General features: G+C 43.1%; 1 protein-coding gene across 1 annotated transcript; it reads left to right on the forward strand.

The window, feature by feature from the left end:
* Nucleotides 1-1,451: 1,451 nt before the first annotated feature.
* Nucleotides 1,452-22,380, forward strand: SUGP1 (SURP and G-patch domain containing 1). The gene is made up of 14 exons (XM_072155810.1): nt 1,452-1,584; nt 4,688-4,853; nt 6,484-6,581; nt 8,222-8,443; nt 9,195-9,318; nt 10,990-11,075; nt 12,029-12,146; nt 12,603-12,916; nt 13,015-13,121; nt 13,751-13,928; nt 15,188-15,294; nt 21,151-21,296; nt 21,805-21,934; nt 22,146-22,380. Exons 1-14 carry the CDS (start codon nt 1,515-1,517, stop codon nt 22,170-22,172), a joined length of 1,893 nt encoding a protein of 630 aa, XP_072011911.1. The 5' UTR covers nt 1,452-1,514; the 3' UTR covers nt 22,173-22,380.
* The last annotated feature ends 253 nt before the right edge of the window (nt 22,381-22,633 follow it).

Consider the following 22,633-nt stretch of genomic DNA (forward strand, 5'->3'; position numbering starts at 1 on the left):
TTTTTTTTTTAAACTTTTTTTTCACTGTTTTATTTTGTCCCAAGGTGGGACATCAACAAGTGATCATTTATCACTTGTTCATTGTAATATACTGCAATACAGGCAGTACCCTAGTTAAGAACACCTGACTTACAGATGACCCCTAGATACAAACGGACCTCTGGTAATTGGTAATTTACCTTACTTTAGCCTTGGGTTACAATAAACAGCTATAACAGTTATAAAAGGTGTCTGCAATTAAGATTTATTGTTAATCCTGGTTCTTATGACAATCCAACATTTAAAAAAAACACAATTGTCACAGAGACAAAAGAAAATTTGTCTGGAGCTGCAATTATAATATATACAATTCCGACTTACATAAAAATTCAACTTAAGAACAAACGTACAGACTGCCTGTACTAATGTATTGCAGCATATTACATAGTCAACCTATGCATTCTGCATAGGCTGACAGCTTAGATCGTGCTGTAATTTTCTGTGCGCTGTCCCGCCGTCCTGGAAAAGATGGAAAGGTGAGTAAAGTTTTTTAGTTTAATAACCAGCAGGGGAGACACACAATATAAGTGAGCACAGAGGACAGGGAGCCACAATATTCAGAGGATCGAATAACAAGAGAGGGAGCAGATAAGGGGTGTAATAAGAAGGGGAGCAGAGGGGGGGGGGGGCACAATAAGAAGGGGAGCAGAGGGGGGGGGCACAATAAGAAGGGGAGCAGAGGGGGGCACAATAAGGAAGGGGAGCAGAGAGGGGGGCGCAATAAGAAGGGGGCACAATAAGGAAGGGGAGCAGAGAGGGAGGCACAATAAGAAGGGGAGCAGAGAGGGGGGCACAATAAGAAGGGGAGCAGAGAGGGGGGCACAATAAGAAGGGGAGCAGAGAGGGGGCACAATAAGAAGGGGAGCAGAGGGGGGCATAATAAGGAAGGGGAGCAGAGAAGGGCGCACAATAAGAAGGGGAGCAGGGGGGGGCATAATAAGGAAGGGGAGCAGAGAGGGGGGCACAATAAGAGGTGAAGCAGATAAGTGGTATAATAGGGGGGGGCAGAGAGTGTGGTTGGGGCGTGGTTTATTATGCAAACAAATGTTCTTTTTGTCCCTCTTTCTTCAACCCAAAGGTTGGGAGGTGTGTGATTATGATGCCAAAAACGTAGAGTGAAAAACATGCAGCATGCAAAAACATACAGTAGCCTTAGGAGAAGCATCTAAACAAGAGAAACCATGCAAAATTGCCCATAAGGGGTTAAGGCGTTAAGTTCTAATTTTTCGGTTTTCAAGTCGCTATATATTAATGGTGTTGAATTGCAGCAATTCAAAATGAAAAACGGCAGATTCTATCCATAGAAAACAAGATGACTTCTATGATTCTCTATTAAGTACTGTAACAGAAGCGGATTTTGATCAATTGCTTTGGCCAACTGCTATAACTACATATATTTTGTTATACACTCCACAATAAAGACTACAATTCCCGGCGTGCCTCGTTCCGGAAAGAGCTCTGCTGGGTGAAAGCCTATGTGCTGTAGTGGGAGGAGCCACCGTTGGGGAGAGAGAGGCAGCAAGATGGAGGGTAGAAAGTCTGCAGGTATGTTGGGCTTGGGAAGGCATATACATGATAGCACCGCGGTGTACACAGCTGTGTGTGGGCCGGTCTGGTGCGGTACTGGTGCTATAATAGAACAGGGCCGCATCTCCAGGCGCTCTTACGATGGGGGCGTCACTGCAGCCTCTGCTAAGGTGACTGTGTATATATCGCTTACTGGGTATATACGCCGTGCACACGTCACAGTGCAGGATCCCACCAGGCCATCATAGCTTATGATATATTGTATAGCTCCTCCTCTCATAGTGCACAGCTGCTGATGGTGCTGACATGACAAGCAGTTCTCATCATTCATGACCTCCAGTCTCTGGCTAACCTGTCCATAACCAGTGCTGCAGCTGTCTGCTTCTTGGATAGGACTAGTTGTTGCAAGGCCGGGTTTACATGTGCAGATTATAGTAATAAATATAAAAAATTAAATATCTTATTAAATTAAAGGATCTTTCTATTTTTGCAGAGAACTGGATTATTTGGGGAAAAACTATAAGAAAAAAAGTTACTTTCCTATCCTGATGATATTAATGACTCCCAACCGCATGCACAGAGGCTTAACTAAAGGGGTAACAGCTATAGCAGCTGATTTGGGACCCACAGTTTAAGGGGGCTCCAACATCTGGGGTATTGGGAGTGTATATGATGTATTAAATGCATATGTGATATGTATAAGATGCGTGGGTGTATATGCTGTACGTATTTATGGTGAGTATATATTGTGGGTGAATGTAACTCGCATGTATGAGTGTACAAATATGTATGGAGGCCCCATTTATAAGTCTGCTATGAGGCCCTACAACTCCTAGTTAAACTCCTGCACTTCTGCGCTGGACAGCTGTCGCTGGTAATGTCACGTTCATCGTGCACGTGATTTCTGGGTGGATCGGCTTGGCCGAAATAACATGCAGTGAATAGAGAAAGCCACTTATGTCTGGGGAACAGTAGGCATTGAAATTCCAAATTACTCGATCCTTTTCTCCTCTAATATACTTTAGCTGGACGGCCAAAATCCCATACACATTAGAGAGGAGATTTATCCTGCTGTGGCGTATGATATTGGCCGCCCCCCCCCCCCCCTTTTCCTTTTCCTTGTCCTGACGGATACAAGAAGAGGCTTAGTCTGGTGTAGTTCGTCCTCACCTGGCCTAGTTTTGCATAAAAAACTGCAGGCGAAAGTTTGCAGGTTCTTGTCCCGTGCCTGCCTACTCTGCCAACCACCTCTACGCCCCCCCTTCATGTCCACTTGGCATGTAGGTGGCGTAGGCCCTACCTTAGTTGATACCCTGTGCAAGAATTTGCAATTTTTTCACTGCTTCTAAGCAGTGATAAATCTCCCCCTAGATGTTGTAAGGGGCAATTGCCTGTGGTTCTTTCACCATCTTTTTGCATCAGTTATTTTAAGCCACCAACAGAACTGGTGCCTGTCTTTCCATTATACTTTATCTCTGTATTCTTCATGCCTGTTTTTTTTCTCTAAATAACTAATGCAAAAAAAATGGTCCTATTCCTTTTGTGGCTCAGACAGTCTACTTCCATCGTCCTCGGCGCTTAAACAGATCTCCGTTATTTGAGTCCTAATATTACAAATGTTTGTGGAGAGGTGGCCTAAATCTGAAATCTCTTGACCGTTGTAGATTTAAATTCTGGTACTGATGTGCCATAATTATTAAGTGCTTATTATTTTTATGCCACCTGGGCCAAATAGAAACAAAAATTTAGATCTCTGACAAAGGTAATGCAGTTATATTATGCCAAATGCATAAAATTTCTAACAAATTTTGGTGACTAAATGGGAAAGTTCACATGTGGCGTTTTTGGGATGGGTCACTTTGAGCTCCATTGTCCCAGAATCCCAAGTGATAATATAGTTAACAAAATTAGTGGAAAATTCAAACACCATCTAGCATCACTTGTCATAGGGGCTGTCATAGATATGAATTTATGGAGGTGTAAAAATAAATAAAGAACTTTTATTTACTTTGGTCCTAACCTGCTACCACTGGGTTCTGTTGGTATACAGAGGTGCAATGGTGACGTCACTTCATCAGCAAGCACCTGCTTCAGGCTAGTACAGTCATTGCTGTCATGTTTACAAGCAGAGGGTGGCCAAATGCGCTATGCTGGACTGGAGATAAGGATCAAGAGAAATATAGCGCATATACTCGTCTATAAAAAAAAATTAACATTGTACTCACCTTTTCCATGTCACCCGTAGGTCCTCTTCTGCTTCCAATGCTGTGGTGCTGCCTCAGGTCCTTCAGATCTTCTTCAGGTTTTTCCCTCCGCTTCGGCTCCTCTTCGGGAAATCCTGCTCCTCCTCGGGTCTCCTCGCGATGCCGGTGGCTCACAAACAATGACGTCGGCAAGCGACTGACGTCATTTTGTGTGCCGGCCGAGCGTGAAGACCTGAAGAGGAGCGGAAGAGATCGAAGGACCGGAGGTGGCATCAGAAGCAGAAGAGGACCTAGGGGGACGTCGGAAAGTTGAGTACAGTGTTATTATTATTATTATTATTTTTTTACTACAGGGGCTGGCAGGCCGTATGCTACAGGGGCTGGCAGGCCGTATGCTACAGGGGCGGGCAAGCCGTATGCTACAGGGGCGGGCAGGCCGTATGCTACAGGGGCGGGCAGGCCGTATGCTACAGGGGCGGGCAGGCCGTATGCTACAGGGGCGGGCAGGCCGTATGCTACAGGGGCGGCTGTGACCAATGCATTTCCCACCCTCGGCTTATACTCAAGTCAATAGGTTTTCCCAGTTTTTTGTGTTAAAATTTTGTACTTCGGCTTATACTCGAGTATATACGGTAAGCTTATTATTTTTACATCACTTGGGGCAATGGAAAAAAAAATTTATCCCGGACAACCCTATTATTGTTCCAGCTTAAAACAGAAGGGAAAAGATCACATATTGATCCTAACTACCTGCAGCTTTTATTCTATACTGACGTCGCCCTGTGGGAGCGGATGCCTGGCATTTGTGAAATAAGTGTGATAACTTGTGGCCAGTATAGAACAAGATAACACTCCTAATAATTCCAGAATGAAGGCTTTTCTGATTATGTATAAATGTGTGTATCTTTTGTTTTCAGGTTTAGGTGGCAGGAGGTTTGCATCTGCTCCCCAAAAACCTGCAAAAACAAGTACATATATTCAGTACCAAGAGGAACTTATTGAGAAGAAAAAAAGAGAAATCGAGGCCAAAGCACAGCAACAAGCTAAGCAGTCTCAACAGAACATCCCCGTTCAAGGAAGAGAGTACGTTCAATGCTGCCCTTTAAATGTTTGTTTTTCTGTAAGGAGGTGTAACATTTTTATGGTTAGAGACAATTAACAAGATCTGCCGTAAGTGAATTGCATTTACAAAAAATGCATTTTGAAATTTAACCCTACAGCATTCTTGTTTTGTTGCAGATTTTCAGGCTAGTTGTACAGAAGCGAGTATGTTTGGTCCAAACATAGAAGTGATCAACTCTGCATGTCAATTCAGTTAAAAAAGTTTAACGTACGGGCTAGTAAATCCTGCAGGCACATGAGGGGACAGTAAACAGAGCGTGTATACCTGTTTTCTGACATTACCAGCAAACCATCTATAATTGCAATTATATCCCCCTTCATACCATCTCCACGCCAAGTGGGCGCAGAGTGGTGTGAAGGGGAGTGTGGCCAGTGGCAAAGTGGGCCGTTGCAGTTTATTCCTGCCCCAAGTCTGCGCACTTGCTATGGCCTGTGAACAATCAGGCTTGAAAGTTTGCAGGCTATAGCACAATTCTACAGCAGGCAGGACCTTCTGTAGAATTGTCCACCAGTGCAAGCCGGAGGGGTATAAACTTTATCTTATGCTGGAGCACGATAACTGCCCAGGTGAACCACAGTTGAGATGATTGTGCTACAATTTGGGCTGTTTGTGTTCCAGAAACTTAGATTTGTATGATTGTTCAAATATTTTTTATATTTTTTTGTGTTGATAAATAGGCCACCAAAGTATGATGACAAATTTGCCTTAACGCGTTCATGACTGCCCACTGACGAAAGACAGCTGGTGTTGGTCCTGAGTCTTCAGCAGCATCTTTTGGCATAGAAAGTTGAAGTGGTTTATGACCTCTTTTGCCGTCTGCTTTCTTCACAGCGTAGGGTTAAAGTAGCGCTATACAGTGAATTAAGTTAAGCAGAGCTACTGGGTCTGATCAGACAGACACAGTACTGCTCTGCCACAGATATTTCCCCCCCTGTGGTCTTTTTTCTCTATAACTGGAAATTCCCCATTATACTAGTCGCCATATTTGCCCGAGACTATATTATATATATTATTATATATAACCTTGACTTTAATATATGATTTGCAATGTAAATGTTGCTCCTGTATGTTTAATCCCTAAATTTAGTGGTTTTGCTGAAAAAACAAAGCTAAAATTCAGCACTTTGGGAAAGCTGGGTTGTATGCTGCTTGTCGTTCATAAACACAACGGGACACGGACCTTCCTGAACTGTCCAGACAGGACTAATCAACCTGAGCTGGATGACTTATACACAGCAGCTGGAGGATGGTGCAGCGATTGATAACTTCTGCCTGTCAGGCACAACACTGTGATTACATAATAATCTGAGAAGCAACAGAGCCTCATTACCTTGAATTTTATAATTGTTTTTTCAGCAAAACCACTCGGCACAGGGATTAAACAAGATATGATCCTGCATTAGTGTAGGTACAGCATTCTCAAGGTATGTTTGCTTCATAATGCATGAAATCAAATGGTAGGTTTCCATTAAGGAAAGGGGTTAACAACTTAAGTAAAATAAAAATGTTATTACGGTAGTTAATGTGGTTATTTGCCTGAAAACTGTATTGTGCATTCACTAACTTACTCTACTTCCCTTCAAATTGCAGTTCCGCAGTTGCATCCTCCTCCACGTCAAATAAATTTGCGAATGATGGCAGCTTCTTACAACAGTTTCTAAAGTTACAGAAGGAAAAGTCAGGTGCAGGTAAGTTAGTTGCTTTGTGGTAAATTGTTATATATGTTATATTACAAGTGATCCTATGAAAGGGCCACATTTTCTATACAAGATGCTGGCTTCTCACTATTTATTATATATAATATTATATATTATTTAAAAGGAACTTGCCATGGGGGCAGGGAGTCATTTTCCCTGATCCCTGCTAAGGTCCCACCGACAAGTGCATAATCTTAAAGCGTAGCTGTAAAGCTATAGTGATTTTACCTACTTATTATAAGTGATTCCCCCTTTGAAAAGAAACAGAACGATGCCTACTTTGTGCTGCTCATCCTTTTTTTTTCAAAGTTAAGGTATTTACTGTTCTGCAAGTGTTTGACAAAAATCTTTCTCACCAGAAGTGAAGTAGGCAGAGACTAATATCTGTCAGTCTATGCCTTCAGGCTGAGGCCAGCTAGCTTGTCCACAGATCCCATGATGCCTTGTGTTCTCTCTCAAAGTGATTTACCATTAAATCCATTTAGTGTTCCACAAGTTAATTCACTAAACACTGCATAGTGCACTTACAGGAAGTATATGGTGACAGCCTGGCAGCTTCCATCACATGGCGGAGCAGGAGTGGTAGAAATCATTAAACCAGTTCAATGAAGTCTGTTGCTTGTGCTTTGTGAGCACTAAGGGTTAATAGCTTCTCTGGACAGAGCTGGATGACAAGGTGGGGGAAGGGAGCAGTGAGAAGAGCAGAGACAGACAGATAAAGTTATGTAGAATCACAGATTGGGATGGAGGGGGGGAACAGGGAGATCTTGTACCTCACTATTCTGTGCAGGAGACATCGGCATACACATTCAGCTCTGCTACATTCATTGTTTAGAACAAGTCCAGCTCTGCTAAGTTCACTGAAACATGACCTCCTCCTCTGTGAGTAGGGGGCGGCAGCTCCTCCCCTCCCTGTAGTTTGTTTACACTTTGTTTCTCTGACGGAGGCAGTCATTACAGCAATGAGGTAATGTGAGGGCTATAGCAAAGAAACTACTGCATATAGGTAATAAAGATAATAGAAAAAGTTGTTTTACATCCCAAGAGCTATTGATTTGTTAAAAAAAAACCTTTGCAGTTACTCTTTAAGCAACTATTATCAGCTGCAATCCCAGCTTGTGATGTTTTACCTGGACTGTGGGACATAAAATCTGCCAGGAGGGGATATTCTAGGATGACTTCCCTGTGACTCTTTACGTCATTTCTATGTAGGATTCAAAATTTACTTTCTGCATAATGCTAAATCTCCCAGGATATAGAAGGACACCATTGTGATCCTACACTGTCCTAGGTGGTTTGTAGGCCTAAATCCTCTTGACAGATCAGATGTTTATATACATATTCACATATATCGTGCACATTCTAAATCTTATTTCCTCCTTATCACATTGTATTATAAATTGGCTGAAAATAAATGTAATTTTCTAATCATTGATTTGAAATTGAAACAGATCATTGTCCTCCAATGTAAACACAACTTTCTATCCCACTGAGATTATTATATTTTCTTATATTATACTTAGTATTTTCTTATTTCTCAATTTCACAATGCCTCAGTATAGCATCACATGACCAACCATATTCCCCATGCAGTGTATGGGAAATGAAATATTGTATTTTTATTTTTCCAGACAATTTAACAGGGAGCTCTAATTGCAGCTCATCAGCTACTCAGAAGAAACCTCTTCTTATAGGAAAACGGCATGGGTCCTCTGTCGAGAGCATGCTCAACCAAATGAAGTCTGTCACTCGCACGAAACAAACGCCTAAGTTGAATCGTAGCACTGTCTTTAAGTCCCCAGAGGAAGACGATGATGATGATGAGGACTATGAGCAGTGGTTAGAAATAAAAAGTAAGTTGCCAGTGGGAGAAAGGGTGTTTAGGGAAAAGACTGGTCATTTAGTGTTATGTTGCAGTATTAGTAATACAGTAGTGTTAAACTCAAACAGTTCAAAGACTATAAGAACGTATATATTTCAATTCATTACTTTAATAAAGTATACCTTAATGTATGACTGATAAAAGAAAATTTTATTTGAGTTTTTTGATTTTAACCTGAAGTCTCTAAATTATATTTTTCCTAAAAAGAACTGGAAAGAGCTGTTCATGAACAGCCAGTAAAGGCATTGAATAAGCACTTCTAAGAACATTCGTAGGTTAATAAATAAGCTGTCAGATCTACGGTCACTTATAAACTAAACACATGGCCTTGTAGGTGTATGTGCCATGTGTTATGCTATATGGCTACCAATTTCCTTTTTTTATATTTTAGTATGATATATATTACCATATAGTTAAACATCAGACATAATAACGTCTATTGGATGAATAAGCATTGGAATGGTAGGGATTGGCGAGGCTGTTACTTTACCATGGGAAAACCTACCTACATATATACATAACAAGAGAAGCTGTCAACAAATATGTATAAAACACAGTGTACAAGGCTACATGCCACAAGGGCTGACTAGTAAGCATTGTTGCTCTCTCATTCCTGCTTTGTTCCCTTCCTTTCCTTTGCCTTGGTACTCTTCCTAGCAGTTAAATGCCTGTTGACTGTTTGCTGTGTGAATTGAATCCCAGTACTGACAGCCTGCTTAAAGTTTCACCCCCAGAGGACTCAGAAACACGCAAAGTGGTGGAGCAGTTGGCTCGATTTGTAGCAGAAGGGGGCAGAGAGCTGGAAAAAATGGCAATGGAAGATTATAAGGACAATCCATCCTTTGGGTGAGCATTTTCATGTTGTATCATTTACCCTAATAGTACTAGAACCTATTCGTACTAGAACCGTTTAGCTACTGCATCTCCTCTGTGTTACATTTTGTAGCAAGCTTCAGAATGCAGTTCAATAGCAAATCTGTCAGACTAAATTTCTGTACAGACCCCCTCCTATCCTGAAATATCTTTTAACCCCTTCCCGACGGGTCCCGGTGCATGGAGAGGGCTCGCGGGCCGAGCCCTCTCCATAGCCGGTAAGTTTTTGCTGCATATTGCTACTTCATCTTAACCCATACATTACAATGTGCTAATTGATGAGTCTATCATGAGGATTGGATTATCATTACCTGGCTGCTACATACCCATCTCCTTTTTTATCCTTAAAGGAAACCTACCACCACAAATCTACCAATTGAGGTAGATCCAGTGGTAGGTGCCTCTAATGTATGTAAGGATAGCCCTTTTAAGGGCTAATACTTTAGCCCCCTGTATCTTTTTTAATCTTTAATTGTGGAAATATACTAACTTACCAAAGAGGCTACTTGGGCGTGGAGCTGAGGCTACATGGCGCGGCTACTCCACGCCCCAGTAGCCTCCTTGATCCACCTACCCAGATATCTTCAGCGCACAGCTACGAGGAGCAGTTGCACGCCCTCGTCCGCGAAGCCAGCGTTCTGCGAATGCGCAGTAGCTCCAGCTTCAGACTCGAGACCGCCCTGCAGGTGGCCTGCATTCTCCTCGTAGCTGCGTGCTGAAGATATCTGGGTTTGGTGGATGAAGGAGGCTACTGGGGTGTGGAGTAGCCGCGCCGTGTAGCCTCAGCTCGGGCTACTCCACACCCCACTAGCCTATTTGGTAAATTAACATATTACCATAATTAAAGATGGAAATAGAGAAAAACAGGCCTATCCTTACATACACTAGAAGCACCTACCACCGGATCTACCTTAATAGGTAGATCCGGGGTGGTAGGTTTCCCTTAATCATTCATTTATGTCCTTTTTTCCAAAAGAACAAAACACACAGGTAAAACAAGATCCAGATAAATACAATAGTAGAAAGACGGATGGCACTCACCATAGGTAGATAAAATCTTCTTTATTTATTCATTCAAGGTAAGATACAGGGAGGCACGCAGTGCCGCTTTGCCGACGGGCCGTTTCGCGCCGCTCGGCGCTTTCTCCAGGCAAAAACAAGAACCAGACAAACAGTTGATAAAAAAGGGGATAAGAGACGTTATGTCCCAATAAGGATGGCCACTGGCATAGGTCCTACTAATACACCCCTCTACCCCTCCTCCCCCTCTTCCAAAAAAAAAGAAAAGCTTAATTTACTGGTGACGCCTAGACTTGTAACCTTTATATTCCAATACAGTATTTCATATAGGGAGACATATCAATTCACCAATGGAGACAAATTTGAAGCTTCCAAGTCATAATGATACCCCTCTTCTTTGTTAGGGAAACAGTAATGAATAATGACACAGCGGAAACTCTTGTATGTGGTGTTCATCTGAGCTTGTATTGATTTGATTTTAAGACATTAAGTACCAAGTGTTCTTTATTACATTCTAATTTGATAAAACCTTAAAAAGGGGAGTATTATTCATGACAGTATGTTCAAATTGTAATCATCAAGAATAACAAAGATACTTTTTTTTTCCTTTTTGTTTTTCTTCAGATTTCTACATGATCAAAACAGCCGAGAATTCCTGTATTATAGAAAGAAGATAGCAGAATATAAACAAAAAATTGTACCCAGTAAAGGTTAGTTCAACTTGCAGGCTCCTTTTGATATGACCACCTGTCCACGGGATAGGTAAATAGGTTAGTTCTACAGTTAAATATATTGGAATAAATGAATCAATTATGTACAGTCTAGACAGTAATTACTGTATATACTGGCGTATAAGACTACTTTTTAACCCCTTAAAATAATGGCTACAGTGGGGGGTCGTCTTATACGCCGGATATACGGGGGCCGCACTGTGTGAGGTGTTTTTTTTTCCCCGTCAGCGCGCAGAGAGCCGCTTCCTGGGACCACCACGCATGCGCGGCAGTCCGCCTCTCACAGTCATTAGAAGAGGCTTAGTACGCGCTGACGGGGCGGCGCGCTGTATGCTAATGCAGCCGCCCTGTCACAGCGGTCGGCGTCACAGAGCTGGGGGTCACAGGCGGCACTTACAGAAGCATGTTGGATCTTCATTAATATCGCAGCTTACAGTTATGATCACTAGGCACTTGCTCTCTTGTTTGTTTTGCAAAGTTTTAAGCAGACTTTTTTTCATTTGGGAGAGGGGTAGTCTTATACAGTGAGTATATACCAAATTCTATATTTTTAGGGCAGAAGTTGGGGGTCGTCTTATACGCCCAGTCGTCGTATACGCCGGCATATACGGTACCAAAAAAAGCAGATATTATTGTATCAATCCTGGTGATAATACCAGAGTTACCTACCATGAACATGCAACTAAATCAGATTATTTACCTGATCCTGCAGATATAATGTTTCAGGGCAGACTCTGCTTTCAGAGATAACTGGTTGACTTTCATTGGTTTGTTACTATTTATTTAAAAATGTTTATTCAACATTTTATTCAAAATCCCTGGCCATTTTCAAAGTGCATGATATTGGGGAAGACAGGGATAAAATCTTGTGATGTTGAATGTTCATGGCGAGTTGTCGTTGGTTTTTAATGTTGCCTATTCTTAACTTGCAGTCCCTGAGGATGAAGAAACGCGGATGTTTGCTGAGAAGTTGGCAAGTTTTGTGGCAGATGGTGGTCCAGAGGTTGAAGCTATTGCACTTCAAAATAACAGAGAAAATCCTGCCTTCAGGTAATAAATATATAATCCCTTACAGACTACTTGTGCCAAAAATACAGCTAAACAGATGCTGGAAACTTTTATTCTGAGGCTAAGCTCATGGCATGGCACGGCACAGGGACGTGTGCATCAGACCTTAGGCAAGTCCTGTTGGCCTCATTCAGTCCTACCCACATTATTTTCTTGTGCACTACACATCTGTCCTAGTCCCAGCTTGCTTTTGGTTCATGACACTTTCAATTGTGTTGAGGTTTTTGTTTCCTCCCTAAAGCCAGCTATGCACTGGCTGCTTTATTGTGTCTCTTCTGTGGCATAAGCCAGCCAAAAATTGCTGGTCTATGCTGTAGAATTAGCCAATTTTTTTCTTAGAATGTAACCGGAGCAGATGTATTAAATTTCTTTTTCAACATTTTTTGAGTGGGCATAGGCATTTGACTTGTAAATGATAAATCTTTCTGTTAATTTTAGGTTCTTGTATGACACAAATGGCAAAGGATACCAGTATTATAAAATGAAGGTAGAAGAGTTCAGGCGAGCCAAGCAATCTTCTGAAAGTCATATAGTACCAGAGCATAAGCGTAAGTTATCCTCAGAATCCTATTCTGCAGGATCTTACCCACACGCTTCCTCATCTACTAGTAGTTCAGCAGCACTTCACCAGTCCAGAGAGCAAGCAGCTGCCAAAAAGAAGAGAAAGAGTCGGTGGGGGCCAGAGGAAGACAAGGTAGACCTGCCCCCTGTTACTGTAGTTAGTGAGACCCACAATACCAGTCTTCTTACAGGTAAGATTTCTATTGGCTTTGGAAAACCGCATAATCCCTTGCTTCTGCCTTGTTACTGGAGTCATAACCTAAATGTTTCATTCTCTTCTTATTTGTAGCTCAGGATCTGAAAGGCTTGGGTTATGACAATGGGAAGCCTGTAGGATTGGTGGGAGTCACAGAATTATCAGAGGCCCAAAAGAAACAGCTAAAAGAACAGCAGGAGGTAGGATAAAAACTTCACCACTCTGTATAGTGGGAAATGCATTGGTCATTGCCGCCCTGAGTAATGAAGTGCCCTGCAGCAGCCTTCCTGAGTAATGAATTGCCCCGCAGCAGCCTCCCCCGGTAATGAAGTGCCCTACATCCCCATGGTGTGTAAAGCAAACTTACACACTCGTGCACCCCACGGCTCCCCTTCCTTCTTCTCTTCACTCCTAACATATCGGTCAGAGATGCGTCCCTTGCGCTCTGCCTGCCAGAGCACACTATGACGTCACCAGTGGCGACACTCCCGTATCGCAGTGTGTACTGGCGGGCTGAGTGCATTGATGTGTCTATGCCCACTCTGTTAGGAGTGAAGAGAAGAAGGAGCATTGGAAGGTGAGTATGTATGTTTATTGTTTTATACACTCGTGTATAAGCCGAGGTGGGGTTTTTCAGCACATATTTTTTGCTGAAAAACTCTCCTTATATCAGGAGTATATTCTGGTGCTGATGGCATATAAAAAGTCCTTTTCATGTGTATGTTTCTGTAAATGGCCATAGATTCAGGAATAAACACCACAGCAACTCCACCTTATCTGGACCTACCCTAAAATAGGAAATGATGTCCCATATCATATTTCTGTTTAGATGCAGCAAATGTATGACTTGATCATGAAACACAAGCAGGCCATGCAGGATATGCAGCTCATGTGGGAGAAAACTGTGAAACAACATCAGCATGAATATGACAGTGATGAAGAAGTTGATAATGACCTAGGAACCTGGGAACACCAGTTGAGAAAAATGGAAATGGATAAAACCAGAGGTAAAACAATTGCCATCATCTTGTAAGAGCTAACACAAACTTGTACAAAGGGCTGTGGAAACTTTAGGCCACACCTCTGATTTCAAATAATTTCCTAAATTTCCTGAACTTTGACTCCAGTTCCAGCAAAATGGTCATAGCCCTGATTCCACAAATATGCCTCTAATCTATAGCAGAGGAGCTTGACTCCTGAGTATGTACATAAAGTGCAGCACACATTCATCTCAACTAAAAGGGGGATCAGTGATGCACAAGCTGCGCCAACAGGCCAAATGCAGCCTGTCAAGCCCTGAGTTGCAGTCTGCACCCTGCAATGAGAACTTCCATTTCTGATGTAACATAGCTGATGGAAGCTTTCATTGGTGCAGCAGGCCAGGTAGTGGTGAGTACAGCTGAGAAGTTTTCCTTGCTTCTGGGTCCTCTCCTGGCACTCTGCTCTGTGTTCTGGCTCCTGACACTGATTGTATGCGTCGAGGTCAGAATACAGAGCACTCGCAGGAGAGGACCCAGGAGCGGTAAGTACTGGTAAACTGTAGTGTGGTGCAGGGAGCAGAAGAGGAACCAGGAAAGGAGAGGATTTATTTGAGTAGTATTCAGTAGGGTCTCCTGTATTGTCTTCTATGAGGTACTCTATATTATTGTCTGCTATGGTGTCTCCAATATTTGTCTGCACTGAGGGTCTCCTGCATTATTAGTTTTATGCTCTGGGGGTCTCCAGTATTATTGCCTTCTCTAGGTGGGCCTTCAGTATCAATATTTGCTTTCGGCATCTCCGGTACTATTATCTGCTCTGGGGGTTTTGGAGGGGACCATTACAGTTGAGCAGATGACAATATGGCCCTTGGACCGTTTCTCACCCTTGCCTAAATCCTTAGATCAGGAATAAAACAGACATTCAAAGGAAATGTCGAATTTTTTATAATTTATTATGTGTGTCACCGGCTCCACAGCTCCGACTCCACATCTGTTGATACAATAAAAAAATCTTAATGAAATCCCACAGACCTGGTGGGTCTGCACTGTTGCTAATTTCTTTTAATTGGATAATTTTTATTAACAGAATTTTTCAAAGAAAAACAACCAATGTACTTTATACTGGCTTATATTTCTATTGTACATGCATTAAGTGCATCTTACTACAGTATGTTTACTAAGTCTTGCATATTAAACATCAATCTTGATAAATCAACCTGAATGGATTTACACTGTTAACCTAAATGCAATTTTGCTTATGTGTTCAAACTTTTGTTTTCTGACAGAATGGGCAGAACAGCTAACTGAAATGGGTCGTGGTAAGCATTTCATTGGCGATTTTTTGCCTCCAGATGAACTAGAGAAATTTATGGAAACATTCAAGGCTCTTAAGGTACAGAAAAAAAAGCTGAGATGGTGCTTCAGCCGATCCACTATTATAATTGCTCTTATATATTTTTTTTCAAATGTATTTTTGGGTCATCACTACGAGATCATTTAATATCTCCACTGATCAGCTTATTAAAGAGGTTTTGCTGCTTTAGAAACCAATTGTGTAGTGTAGTGACCAGGCACAGCCAGGCAAAGCTATGTCTGCTTCTGGAGTGCTGAAGCCTCTTCAGATCACAAATAATGGTGAACATTATTTTTGTACAGCATACTATTCTGTTTTACCCATATAGTGACAATTTTGTGTTAAAAAAGTGATTTCCACAAGGCAGTCCCAGTGCTAATTTCTACAGATATAGCTCAAATTGTAGTTCTACCAAATATCTCAACATATATGCTACACTGTTATTCTGCACACATGTAATAGTATGTGTTTCCCCCACTCTGTTCTATGATTACATTAAAGACCATGTGAAACAACAGTAGAGGTGCTGATAATTTCTAGAAAAATTCCAGAACTTTGGAGACTGCAACATCATCCTGAAATGATTTTGAGAAGTATAAGAGCAGGTGACATAACTATCTGCCCATTTTATTGTAATCTAAGGTGCGATGTGGCTATTTGTCTTGGGCTACATTCACACTAATGTGTGCGGGTACACATCAGCGCACGGGAAGGCATGAAGGAGTGAGCACTGCCCGTCCCCGCCCCTGGCCCTCTCCATTGAGATACATGCACACAGCGCCGTAATACAGGGAAAGATAGGACATGTCCTATCTTATCCCTGGGTACAGAGTTGCACGTATGCTGCACCGTACTGCTCTATACCGTTCCGTATGCCCATTGCCGGTCTATGGCGGAGGTTTATACGGCGGCCGTATATACGTCCCCCAACAGTAATGCAGCGGTCATATGAATGCAGCCTTGCACTAAGAAATGACCAGGATATAGTATTATTTTGCTCTGTTTTATTGTTTACTGTGAAGAACTAAGGATTACACTGTGAAACAGGCATCTCAATGTAGAAAGATTTTGCCAAGGATGAAGAGTGAAGGAATGTACAACACGCAATTCAGTCTCAATCCTGTGTTTAAAGATCACAGAATCAAGGGTTGAAGGTCCCGGGACAAATGGTGTAGGTTTGTCTGGAGTTAGGGACCACTGTTCTACTATTTGACTGTTAGTGGGTAGAGGTCTGCACTACTGCTGTTAGGGTGTTAGACAGGGGGTTTATATTCTTGGGATTGTTAGTACAGTTCTGGTTATATTTGTTATGCTCACTGTTGTCTGTCTGTCTATGTCTCTGTGGTATGAAAGGATGAATGCTTGGTTTCTCACGTCTCCTTCCCCACACCCCTTTCCCTTCCGCTAACATGTCTTCACTTAAGGTAATGAGTTGGAATGTGAGGGGACTAAACTCCAAATTCAAGAGGGCCCTGATGTTAGACGTCATTAAGCGTCAGGCCCCCCATATTGTATGTATCCAAGAGACACACCTTACGGGTCAGAAGGTCCTCTCTCTGAAGCGGGCCTGGGTGGCTAGAGGTTATCATTCCTCCTACTCTGTCTACGCCAGGGGAGTATCCATACTCATATCCAAAGCGCTTCCCATAGAAGTCATACAGGTGGCGCCGGATCACTTTGGCCGTTATGTGATCGTACATTGCGCCTTGTGGGGCTTTACCTTTACTATAGCGTCTATTTATGTCCCTCCTCCCTTTGATCCAGCTGTATTGCACCTAATATCCAGTAAGCTGGCTGTTATGCCTCCCAGTCCGATACTCTGCATTGGTGACTTCAATGCAGTCCCTGATCCCTCCTTGGATCGTACAAGTGGTCTGGACACAGGCTCGGTCCGTCTGAATGAGTGGCTCACTTCTCTAGATCTCGCCGATGTTTGGCGTTGTAAGCACCCTCAGGAGAGAGAATACTCATTCTATTCCTCTGTTCATAAGAGCTTCTCTCGGATTGATCTGGCCTTTGTCTCCCCTGATATGTTGCAGCATGTTGATCAGGTATCCTATTGCCCGCGCAGTGCATCAGACCACTCCGCCTTGTTCATCAGTCTCCTTATAGGCCCCCCCCAGCGACTCCCGCTTATGGCGCCTGCACCCGGCTTGGCTCCTGTCCCCTGCGGTCCAGAGTACTGTTAGGGCAGCGCACAGCGAGTTCTGGGATGTACACTCAACCCATCCTGATCCCCTTCTAGTCTGGGACTCGTACAAGTCCTCGGTGCGGGGAGCATTCATGTCAGGTGTAGCTGGCCATAGAAAGTCTTTAAATGCGCAGGAGGAAAGGCTGACCGCTGCACTGGTGACCGCAGAAAAGGATTATCTAGAGAAACCTAATCCGGGGAATAAAAAGACTTGGGCTCAGGCGCAGAGGAACCATCTAGCTGTAGTGAAGGAGCGCACCAGCAAGCGCCTGCTAGCCAGGGAGGCGTCTATCTTTGAATTTGGAGATAAAAATGGGAAGCTGCTTGCATATCTCTCGCGGGCTGAACGTCCTTGTGCTTCCGTTCCCTCTATCCTTAACAGTAGTGGAGCCCTGATCACAGAACCCCGGGCCATTAACATGGTATTTTATGAATTCTATTCCTCTCTTTACAGCTCCAGATTGTCCGCCTCTTCCGTCGAGATTTCCAGATTCCTTGACAGTCTTCCACTTTGGAGACTCACATCGGCACAGTCATCGGAGCTTGATGCTCCGCTCTCGGCGGAGGAGGTGGAACTTGCCATTCAATCGTTGCCCCCCGGTAAGACACCTGGACTTGACGGACTGGGTGGTGAATGGTATAGGGATAACTGTGAGACTCTGGTTCCCCATCTCCTTAGACTGTACTCCGATGCGTTTGACAGCGGTTCCCTCCCCGACTCCATGCGAGAGGCCCTTATTGTAGTTCTTCCTAAGCCTGGTAAGGACCCGCTTCTTCCCGACTCATACCGTCCAATTTCCCTCCTAAACTCAGATGTTAAAATACTAGCAAAAATTCTGGCGACAAGACTTAACAAAGTAATATTATCCTTGGTTCACCCAGACCAGACAGGCTTTATGCCTGGGAGGGGAACTGACATAAATATACAAAGATTACACCTGAACATTGCAGAGGCAGAGAAGTCTTCAGACCCTGGGTTTATATTGTCCTTAGACAATTGTAAGGCGTTTGACTCCGTGGAATGGACATATTTATGGACCCTCTTGCCTAGAATGGGTTTTGGCCCTCGATTTACAGCATTAGTTAAACTACTGTATAACGACCCCAAGGCTAGGGTACGGACTAATCTTAACATCTCACCTACTCTCCCTATGGCTAGGGGCACTAGACAGGGTTGCCCACTATCTCCCCTCCTCTTCGCACTCGCCATTGAGCCCCTTGCTGTGGCGATCCGCCACTCCGAGGGCATTAAGGGCATTGCTAGAGGTTCTATCATTGAAAAGGTATCTCTCTATGCTGATGATACACTTGTATACCTTGGGGATGTGGGCCCCTCTCTGGAATCCCTTCTGTCCCTGATAGAACGCTATGGGGGGTTCTCAGGCCTTCGGGTTAACTGGGACAAATCGGCCCTCTTTCCCTTATCTGATGTAGGGGTACACTCCCTCCCCGTCCCAGTCCAGGTGGTGTCCACATTTAAATATCTGGGAGTTCATGTATCACGCAAGGTCCAGGCATTTACGGAGTTAAACATTACACCCCTGATAACTGCAACCGAATCGCGTCTAAAAGCCTGGTCCACTCTCCCCTTGTCTCTGTACGGGCGCATTAATATATTTAAAATGATTTTTCTTCCAAAATTCCTATACCTTTTCCATGCTTGTCCTATACTGCTTCCTAAGAGCCTATTTAAACGCCTGGACGGCATTCTCAGGTCCTTCTACTGGCAGAGTAGTGCCCCGCGATTCAGTTTAGCGCTGCTTCAGGCTCCCAAGGCTAGGGGTGGACTGGCTGCCCCGGATCTGTATCTTTATTACCTGGCTTCCCAGTTAGTATATGCCCAGTGGTGGATAGATATAGACATGGGTAATGCAGCTACTGCACTGGCTGGTGCCCTGGTGGGTTCCTACGAGGCCCTTACAAACCTGCTGTACAGATACAAGTCCCCATCTGATACCCCACTTCCCCTACGTACGGTAGCGGTGTGCTGGCGTAGGGCGCAATCCCTGGTAGACCCGAGCAGCTCTCCCCCTCTCTCGCCTAGGACTCCATTGTGGCTCAATCCGTGGCTCTCTCACTTCCTCTCCCTCCCAGGCTGGACAATGTGGGGGGCGGCGGGGGTGAAATTTGTAGGCCAGCTCTTATCCCCGGAAGCAGAATTACTCAGCTTTAACGAGTTAAGGGAGAGACATACCGTACCCAATACGGCCAGCTTCCATTACACACAACTGCGACACGCATTCAAAGCCCAATTCGGCTCCTTCAGCCTGACAGTGAAATTCTCCAAACTAGAGACTCTGATGAGTACCCCGGACCTCCCTAAGCCACTTACTCAGTGCTATGCTCTTCTACAAGAGCAAAAGTCCAGACCGTTTGATAGAGCCTGTGAACGCTGGAGACAGGATATCCCTGACCTGTCAGATGATTACTGGAGGGAGGTCGAACTGTCCTACTTCACATCTGTAGTGAGTGCGAGGGACTTCCTGATCCAATCTAAACTCCTCCATCGAGTATACTTCACCCCTGCTAGACTATTCCGCATGGGAGCAATGCCCAATGACCTTTGCTTTCGCTGTCAGGCTGAAGTCGGATCCTTCCTGCACTGTGTCTGGTCCTGCCCTAGGGTTCATGTCTTCTGGTCCGAAGTGCTGGAGTTCCTAAATCTACACTTTGATTTCCCACGCTTACTGTCTCCCTCTGTGTGTCTCCTCGGCATCATAAATGAAGTTGTCAATGGCCACTATGACAAAATTTTCTTTAGGTTTGTCTTATATTACGCCCGAAAAGTGGTGGTGATGACCTGGAAGGACCAGGAGCCCCCTCCATTAAAAAGATGGATACTACTTATTAACAGTGTCATTCCCCACTACCGGTCCCTGTATGCCAACAGGAAGTGTCCCCAGAAGTTTGATCGCATCTGGTCCAGATGGTGCGCGACTCCCCATACTGCCTTATAATCACATGTGATATACACTCCTCTCCATGATGAAGGAGACTGAGCGTGCTGGTATGTGTGTGTGTGTGTGTGTGTGACTGATTGTCTATGTGTCAATAGTTATTTGTGTTGTATCAAGACGTCTGGCTACAGTATCCTGCTATCATTTACTGTGTAATATCCCTCAGTTAATTTTGGAACGCAGCAAGAACCTGACTGTTACCATGGCTGTTGTATAATAATCCTGTAATGGGGGGAAGGAAATATGTGACAGACAATCTTGTTCTTCGATTTTGTTTATTTTAATTGTATAAAATTTCAAAATTGCAAAAATAAATACTTTTAAAAAAAAAAAAGATCACAGAATCAGAAATAATGCTGTAAAAGTGAACTTATACTAGTCAATTCTACTTCCAGGCCATTTTCTGATAATTAGAGGTAATTGGAGGTTATTGCCGCATTTTTCAGTAACGTATGGTATTTTTTTTTAAACATAACAAGGTAGCACCTTGCTAAAATGCCTGTATCTTATGATGTGAAATCCGTGGGATGCAAAAGTGACAGAATCATTTATAATTTATAGGCTCTGTTGCAGGTGTCATTCATAGCTGTTTTTCCCATGTAATAATCTGACTGATGACAAGTCAGCATAGTCTGCCATGCAGCAGAAATTTGTGGATTCTGTTGCACAAAGCAAATGTAAGCGGGCTTATTATTTATATAAGTAAAGAATGCTTTTACCATCATAATGTGCTCCTTGTGTTTATAGGAGGGTCGTGAACCGGACTACTCAGAATACAAAGAATTTAAGCTGACAGTGGAAAACATAGGATACCAGATGCTTATGAAGATGGGTTGGAAAGAAGGCGACGGATTGGGTTCTGATGGCCAGGGAATTAAGAACCCTGTGAACAAGTAAGTTATTACTACCAATGTGCTCTAACAGGGTTGTACCAACTTTGATTTGCTATCCCTTATCCTGTATGATAGGTGACTGAACACTGGGACCCCCATTGATCATGAGAATTAGTATCAAAATAAATGAAGAGGCCGGTTGAGACAGTCATTTATGTCATACTATTGAATGAAGCAGCAGGTTGAATTCTTGACTGACTGCTTTATTATTGACAATGGGATTCCCATTCTCATGATTGATGGGGGCCTGACTGCTTGGATAGAGGATTGCATTGTGAACGTCTTTAGGTTAGATTTACTTTGTAAAAAGCTGTAATAATTATATGTTCCAGAAGAGGGCAGCATTGCCAAATGCATGTTCTCTGGTTTATGATTACTGCCGAAGGGATTCAATCATTTTTTTTTTCTCATGTGAAAATATTTTTTGTAATGATTATTTAATAATGACTAAATACATTTTTATATCATTCGCTCTGTCATCTACTCCTCCCTTGTGCTTGCATTTCAGAGGCTCAACGGCAGTGGATGGGGCCGGGTTTGGCATAGATCGTCCGGCAGAGTTATCGAAAAATGATGATGAATATGAAGCTTTTCGGAAAAGGATGATGCTGGCTTATCGCTTCCGACCAAATCCACTGGTATGTTCAATTAATTAATTGCTGTTGCTAAAAAAATTAACTTGACCTTGTATTTCTAATTTATAAGTAAGCATATCTCTATAACTTAAAATGTGCATGTGTGATGCCAACGCTGAACTCACAGGTCGAACACACATGTGCACAAATTATTGCTCCTAACAGTAATGTAACTAAACAGAGTTTTCTAACATGATTCTATTTCTCTTTGTAGAATAACCCAAGACGCCCCTACTACTAGTGGGTGAATGAGATCCATTTCATACTGTGAGAATGTCATACCAGAACACTTTGCTTCATCGGAAATATGTAATGTGTGTGGCAATCACTTGTTTGTCGCTCTGTATACAATCTGCCATTGGATCAGCTTACACACTCAAACCTTAGTTTAACTTTCACATAAGACCCCTCAGTGCCCACGTAGGTTTAATAAATATGTTTTTAACACATATTATCTTTGTCTTCTTTTTATATTATATCCGTATCATGTCATCTAACATTATATCAAATATTGCCTAACAATTGAGTTATATAAATTACCATCCATGAAAGCAGTTTTGAGCCGCTATGGAACTCGGAAGAAGCATCGCCTCGGACCGCTCCCTCATGAATTTCTATTGTACAGCGCGGCAGTGTTTGCTAGCGTTATCTCAGGTTTCTGATAACGCTAGCAGTGTAACACTGCTACATCTTTTATAGCAC

This window comes from Engystomops pustulosus, chromosome 1 (assembly GCF_040894005.1).
Source record: "Engystomops pustulosus chromosome 1, aEngPut4.maternal, whole genome shotgun sequence".
Lineage (NCBI taxonomy): Eukaryota > Metazoa > Chordata > Amphibia > Anura > Leptodactylidae > Engystomops > Engystomops pustulosus.

Excerpts from the sequence above, each read along its gene's own strand:
- SUGP1 (XM_072155810.1), top strand. The coding sequence starts at position 1,515 with ATGTGCTGTAGTGGGAGGAGCCACCGTTGGGGAGAGAGAGGCAGCAAG. Across the intron at positions 8,444-9,194 it reads GCAGTGGTTAGAAATAAAAA|TTTCACCCCCAGAGGACTCA; the intron begins GTAAGTTGCCAG and ends GCCTGCTTAAAG. Across the intron at positions 13,929-15,187 it reads GGAAATGGATAAAACCAGAG|AATGGGCAGAACAGCTAACT; the intron begins GTAAAACAATTG and ends GTTTTCTGACAG.